This window comes from Triticum urartu, unplaced genomic scaffold, assembly GCF_003073215.2.
Source record: "Triticum urartu cultivar G1812 unplaced genomic scaffold, Tu2.1 TuUngrouped_contig_5010, whole genome shotgun sequence".
In the NCBI taxonomy this organism is placed as follows: domain Eukaryota; kingdom Viridiplantae; phylum Streptophyta; class Magnoliopsida; order Poales; family Poaceae; genus Triticum; species Triticum urartu.
In genome coordinates this window covers 3,890-10,871 of record NW_024115648.1, presented here as the reverse complement: position 1 = coordinate 10,871, position 6,982 = coordinate 3,890, and the positions used below count along the sequence as shown (strand labels likewise).

Genomic DNA, 6,982 nt, shown 5'->3' with positions numbered 1-6,982 from the left:
ACATTGTCTAACTAAAACCAATGATGGAGGGAAAGGTTGGTGCTCCCACCACTATCTCGATCACTGAATGTGCCTAAAGGTTGTTGCAGTTCCTCATCCTATTCAATAATTATATGTTGAGAGAGTGGCACGGACCTTAAGCAGCAATGGCACATTCCATAGTTGAGAACTTGTGATAGTGGGAGCATATTCACCAATGTGATTCATTTCACTGTTGAAAGTTTGCCCGAATGCAATACTGCTTTTCTTGCCTAACTGAGTGATAAATATATAAATTAAGTTGTCAATTTAATTATATCTATGTAATTAGCTGCAAGTACCCCTTACCAGTACTCACCTGTATAACAAAATAGATCACTTATGTGTTGGAAACTGGCTTACTATTTCACTAATTCCCTTATCCCTGAAAAAAGTTCTGATCCAATTCTTGTACACTATGTCATGTGATGTTAAACTTTATTATTGTATTTATGCTCGTTGTGCATGATACATTCTGTTTCCTACATGCAGGACGAAGAACTGGGCGCATCTCCCTTTGAGGCTGATGATGCTTTGATGCTTGGTGATGACGATGATGATGTTTCAGATGATGAAGATGATGACCATGAGGTAGTATTTCAAAAGTACTTCGGTTGATCTCTTTATTTTTCTGCAAGTTAATGTGGCTTTAGTGGGCATGACTGAAAACTGCATATTTTTGTTGAAAATCCCCAGGTTCTACGTGGGTCTCTTCCTGACTGTGTTCCAGAGAGTGTGCATGATGTAAAACTGGCAGATGCTGATGGGTCTAGTATTGCCTCAATAGCAAGTGATAACCAGACACAACCCTCATCTGGCTCCAGCGTAAAACATACTTTTAGTAGCAGGGGAGCAGGTTCTGTTGAACTTAGAAATCCAAGCACACTTGGTTCGCGGGGCGCGATGTCGTTTGCTGCAGCTGCCATGGCTGGGCTTGCTTCTGTTGGTAGTCGTGGTATCAGAGGTAGCCAGGATAGGCGTGGCCTTCCACTTGGAACTAGTGCACATGAACATTCAAACAAATTGATTTTTACAGCTGGCGGCAAGCAGCTTAGCAAGCATTTGACTGTATATCAAGCTATGCAACAGCAAGTAGTTCATGATGAGGATGATGAGGAAAGGCTAGGTGGTTCTGATTTACCCAATGATGGAAGCCGTCTCTGGAGTGATATGTTCACTATAACATATCAAAAGGCTGATAACGAAGTGGATAGGGAATCAACCAGAGGTTCATCTTTAGTGCTGAAATCGTCCAAATCAGAACTTTGCAGAGCTACATCTCAAGAACAATGTACTTCTCTTCTTGATAGCATTTTGCAAGGAGAACTTCCTTGTGATATTGAGAAATCGACCCAAACTTATAATATTTTAGCACTATTGCGTGTATTGGAGGGATTGAATCAGCTATCTCCTCGTCTGAGACTACAGGCAACCTGTGATGATTTTATAGAGGGAAAAGTTGGTACCCTGGATGGGTTATATGGCACCGGAGCTAAGGTACCCTCAGAGGAGTTTATCAGCAGTAAGTTGACACCAAAGCTTGCTCGGCAAATTCAGGATGTTCTTGCACTCTGCAGTGGTAGTTTACCTTCTTGGTGTTATCAGATGACCAAAGCTTGTCCATTTCTGTTTCCTTTTGAAACAAGAAGACAACACTTCTACTCCACAGCTTTTGGGTTATCTAGGGCATTGAATCGTCTTCAGCAACAACAGGGTGATAATAATAGCTCAGCGACTGAAAGAGAAGTCCGGATTGGTAGATTGCAACGCCAGAAAGTTCGTGTTTCTCGTAACCGGATCCTGGATTCTGCTGCCAAAGTAATGGAGATGTTCTCCAATCAGAAGGCTGTTCTTGAAGTTGAATACTTTGGTGAAGTGGGAACTGGACTTGGTCCAACTTTGGAGTTCTACACCCTCTTAAGTCATGACCTGCAAAGGGTTGGCTTGGGATTATGGAGATCTGATTCTGATTCTTTAGAAGCTAAAAAACTTGATTCACATTCACCTGCTGATAGCAGGAACTTGATACATGCACCTCTTGGCTTGTTCCCTCGGCCTTGGCCACCTAGTACTGCTTCTTCAGAGGGTAGTAAATTCTTCAAAGTTGTTGAGTATTTCCGCTTAGTTGGTCGAATCATGGCAAAAGCATTGCAAGATGGAAGGCTTCTTGATTTGCCTTTGTCAACAGCATTTTATAAGCTTCTACTTGGACAAGTAAGCATGAGAACCCGCTTGCAGTAGATCCATTCCGATATTCCCTTCCACCTTCTTGTCAAGTCTTGGTATTTTTTTTTATTTTTTCTACTGTCTTCTGTATTGACGCCAAAATATTTTGCTTTACTAGGAACTTGATTTGTACGACATACTATCTTTTGATGCTGAGTTTGGTAAAATACTTCAAGAGTTGCAAGTTCTTGTTGAACGCAAGCGATTTCTGGAGTCCTGCTCTAATCATAGTCAACAAATAGAAGAATTGGGCTTTCGTGGTGCTCCTATTCAAGACCTATGCTTAGATTTTACTCTTCCGGGCTATCCGGATTTTGTTCTGAAGGAAGGTGAAGAAAATACAGTGGTATGTGATGGAGTAGATTAGGTTCTTATGTTGTCATCTAAGTGGTACTTCAGCTTTTGCTTCTAATTTTGTTGTTGACTATTCATTGTTATTTTTAACTTCCTGTAGGTCTGCATTTACAACTTAGAAGAGTACATTTCGCTGGTAGTGGATGCTACACTTAAGACTGGAATAATGCGTCAAGTAGAAGCATTCAAAGCTGGATTTAATCAGGTTTTCTCATTTTTCTAAGATATCTTATTTGCTGGCAATTATTGTTAATTAGCTATTGCATTTCTCTTATTATTTTTCTAATTCAGGTATTTGATATATCATCACTCCAAATATTTTCTCCTCAAGAGCTTGACTATCTCATTTGTGGTCGACGGGAACTTTGGGAGGTAATGCCCTGTTAACTTTATTTCTCCCTTCTATAATCATTATTTAACTTGTTCTGAGCAAATGCATGTAATGCAGCCGGAGACACTGGTTGAACATATAAAGTTTGATCATGGTTATACCTCGAAGAGTCCAGCAATTGTCAATGTGAGTACATCATCTTTAAAAAAGGGCACATCTCTTCACACAGCTTTATTTCAGATTTTTGGAACTTCAGTTTAATGTTTGTGCTGTTGGTTTGCAGCTACTTGAGATCATGACGGAATTTACTCCGGAGCAACAACATGCATTCTGCCAGTTTGTGACTGGTGCTCCTCGGCTTCCACCTGGTGGCTTAGCCTCCCTAAATCCTAAGCTGACTATAGTTAGGAAGGTAAGCCTGTTGTAGCAATGCAGAATGACATCATTTCTGCGTTCATGTTATTTAAGCTTTTCCATTTTGTATCTTGGCCAGCACTCTTCGACTGCGGCGAATACTTCAAATGCAGCTGGAGCAGCAGAGTCTGCAGATGATGATCTGCCTAGTGTCATGACTTGTGCCAACTATCTTAAACTTCCGCCATACTCGACAAAGGTTTGGTTCTTTTGGTTGATGAATTTTTTGTTCCACCTTTCCGTATCGTCTTGCCTGGAAACTGACTTCTGCTATGGTCGTCGGAACATTGTTGCAGGAGGTTATGCACAAGAAGCTGCTTTATGCTATCAACGAAGGCCAGGGGTCGTTTGATCTTTCATAGTGGGTTCAAAACTAACATACAGATGTTGGTGCACATGTAAATGTGCACCGGTTTTTATTCAAAGTTAGTTTGTTCATTGCCATGTATAACATAGGCTTTAAGTCGTTTCTTTTGTGAAAGGTTTAGAGCCCGGATCTTGTGGTGCCTGTGCTTATAACATTCTCTCACTATTTTCCTGGGCACTCGTTGTATATATTCTCCAACTGATCTCTATAGTGACTAAGAAGACATTTCTCTTTTGGTCGTCAGTTATACTTCATTATCGTACTCTGTCTATTTTGAGTGACTTGTGCTCGTGATTACTAGGTTTACCCGCACTAATGAAAAGTTATGTCCTCGACTAGTGCACATCTTTTGAATAACTAAATGCCTAGTGTCATTGTATAAGCTAAAGATATTTTCAACTTCTAGTTGGTGTTAAACATGTGCAAGAAATTTATGAGATTCATCATGTCACCACGATCAAGGAGTTTGGATATGCCTCTGTTGTTGCACGACACCTAGAAGCCCTCCTCCTGATTGGGAGGCACGATCTCTAAAAGAGAAGTTCTTATATGATCCCTGTATCTATGCCACCTTGGGATTCCTTTTTTGTTTTCAGTCTCGGTTCAACTGTGTGTTGCATAGCCTGTGCTTCCGGTTCAAATCCCAACCTATCCCAGATGAAATCAGAAACGCCGCAGCTGATGCCCTAGGCGCATACAAACATTCGTCGTGGCGCACAACTGCTTGCAGCTGTTAGCCTGATGGTCCCTGTAACCAATCTGATGGTCACTGTGTTGTTCCAGTGCGTGGTCATGATGTAGTAATTCGGGGCATCCAATCAGATTTTGCCAGGTCTTTTGGGTGTAGTTGATGCTGATGCGTGTGCCGTCCGGTCTCGTGTGTGCAGTCTGGATGTAAAGCCCGTGTTACCTAGATGATGATGTAGTAGTTTGCCCAATAATGTGACGACTGCCCGTAGTCTATCAAGTCATGGTCTTTTTTGTTGTTGCGTGAAATGAAAGTCATGGTTTGCATTAGTCAAATCCATTCTTACACGCATCGCTGCCCGTTTATGTTTAGCACTCGCTAAGCCCGCGGCACACACACTTGTATGTTGTCTCTACTTTGCTGAATCTCTCCTACGCGCATCCGATGCGTATGCACCAACTACTAGAAATAACTCATTCCTCTCACACCCCTACATGTTTATCTTCACTACTGGCAGTACATCTTAGTCCACCCATCTCCATCCAGAGCGGGGCACCACCAACATCACCCCGAGCTGCATTCCAGCAGCTCTCGCTAAGATCTTCACATCCGGATGACGATGCTGCCTGCCGTAGGAGGACTAGGTGATATTCTCTTCCTTCTCTCGCTCTCTGACTCTCTCTCTCTCTCTCTCTCTCTCCCAACCGACGCGACTGTTGCTTGCATCTCTTTCTGTACAGACGTCTCTTCTCTAGCGTCCCATGTAATAGTACAAATAGTTTCACTATCAACAAAGAAAGATCAATCGATCATTTTACTCAAAACATATACAACCTGTATTAGACTTTTCTGCACACCGAACCTGTCCCATCAAACCAGATTTTCTGAATCCCAAGAGGGACATCAATGGACTGGATTTCAAGTGCAGGTGAGCCTGAGCACCAAAACTCCATGTCCGGTTATACCCTACTTTTGATTTGGGTGGGACAACCTGTCTTTCAGAATAAAGTTCTCTACACAAGGCCTGCCTCTGTCACGCGCAGGTTCTGGACATATTGAAGAGAAGCTCAAATCCTTGAAAAACACTAGCACTTCTTGACACACTGTGCCAGTTAGGATTTAATGAATGAGTGGTTGACCATTAATAACCAAGTCGGTCAGATTGATAACTCGTGATGCTTAGGTACTGTAGCGAATGATCTCTGTCAGTTCGGTTCATAACAAAGTCCGCTGCATAAATGGTCAGTTGATGCCTTATGCTAAAACTATGAAACATTATCTGTTGAGATATACTCCCTCCTCTCGAATTACTTGTCGCTCAAATTGATGTATCTAGTGCTAGATACATCCATTTAAGCGAGAAGTAATTCCCGAAGGAGGTAGTATTTAAAATTATATGATATGTTGATCTCTAATTAACATGAAACCTCCGGATAGTATCTTTTTTATGAAAGTAGGAATTAACCGATACATTATAAGAAGCTCAATAACAATGATTAGTGATTACCATTCTTTAATTTCGATCTCGTGCTATTTACACTTGGTGCATAAACCTTTATTTATGGTTTAGATGCATTTTACCCTTTCAACAATGTCCATTTAATGTTTTTATGTTTATTTTTACTCTTTTTCCCTTTTTCATGTTTATTTTCTTTTAAAGAATGCTCATGTTTTCTTTTTTGGAAATTTTAAAAATGTTTATGTTTTCCATAAATTACTCAAAATTTCAAAAAATATATTTGTGTTTTCAAATTTGGTTCATAAATTTAGAAAATGCTCAGGAATTTTAAAAATTGTAAAGAATTTCAAAAACGCTTTCGTTTAAAAATCTCATATTTTTTTTGAAAATTGTGATGTTTGGGATTTTTCACAAAAAATGTTTGTGTTTTTTTAAAATGTACTTGTTTCACAATTTCCTCGCAAATCCAAAAAATGTTTGGTTTTCAAAAAAAAAAAAACCTAAAAACCCAGGTCGCTATAGTTTCTGGTTCTCTATAGTGTCGAATCGCTACCTTGCTTATCCCTTGAATTAATCTAGCTCTGACCTTGACCATATCCGCATCCCTAACCAACCATCATATATGGAGATGATGACCCCGTTTTTGGAGTCAAAAGTGCTAGATCTGCATTTGGCCCCAAACTCCATATTAGCTGTTTCGGGCCTGTTTGAGGACTTTGTTAGAGTTGCTCTAACACTTAATCGAATGAGTACCCCTAAAAAAACTCAATTGAAGTAGTAGATACCCAAGGCTTTCTTGATTCTCTACTAGTCCTTTCCTATTCCGTAGTGCGCCGGACTCCGAATGTGATGTCGTCAGGCCGCCATGAAAACAATAAGTACGTGCGAGGCTCACCTCATCTAGTATAGGTCAAGCATTCCAAGGTTTTCTCTGCCTGCTATTTGTAAACTGATCGACACGTCCGGACGACCCAAGCAACTACATTATTGTCAACAAGGTCGCTGTCGATGTGCACTCCCCAAGATTTCGTCGGTACGGTCGTCATCGCCTTGGTAGCTGTTAGGAGCATCGTCGGTATAGTGAATCATTTTTGACGTCTTAAGTAACAAAATGTCGCCCAAAAA

The 6,982-nt window shown here is 40.7% G+C and overlaps 1 protein-coding gene across 1 annotated transcript; it reads left to right on the top strand.

Moving 5' to 3' along the window:
• Positions 1-510: 510 nt before the first annotated feature.
• On the top strand, positions 511-3,964 carry LOC125528647 (E3 ubiquitin-protein ligase UPL3; the record flags this gene model as incomplete). The annotated part of the gene is given in 9 exon segments (XM_048693088.1): positions 511-609; positions 715-2,232; positions 2,363-2,590; positions 2,699-2,803; positions 2,890-2,970; positions 3,047-3,115; positions 3,213-3,341; positions 3,423-3,542; positions 3,640-3,964. Coding segments are annotated over 9 exon segments (2,415 nt in total), but the record flags the coding sequence as incomplete, so codon positions are not given.
• Between the last annotated feature and the right edge of the window lie 3,018 nt (positions 3,965-6,982).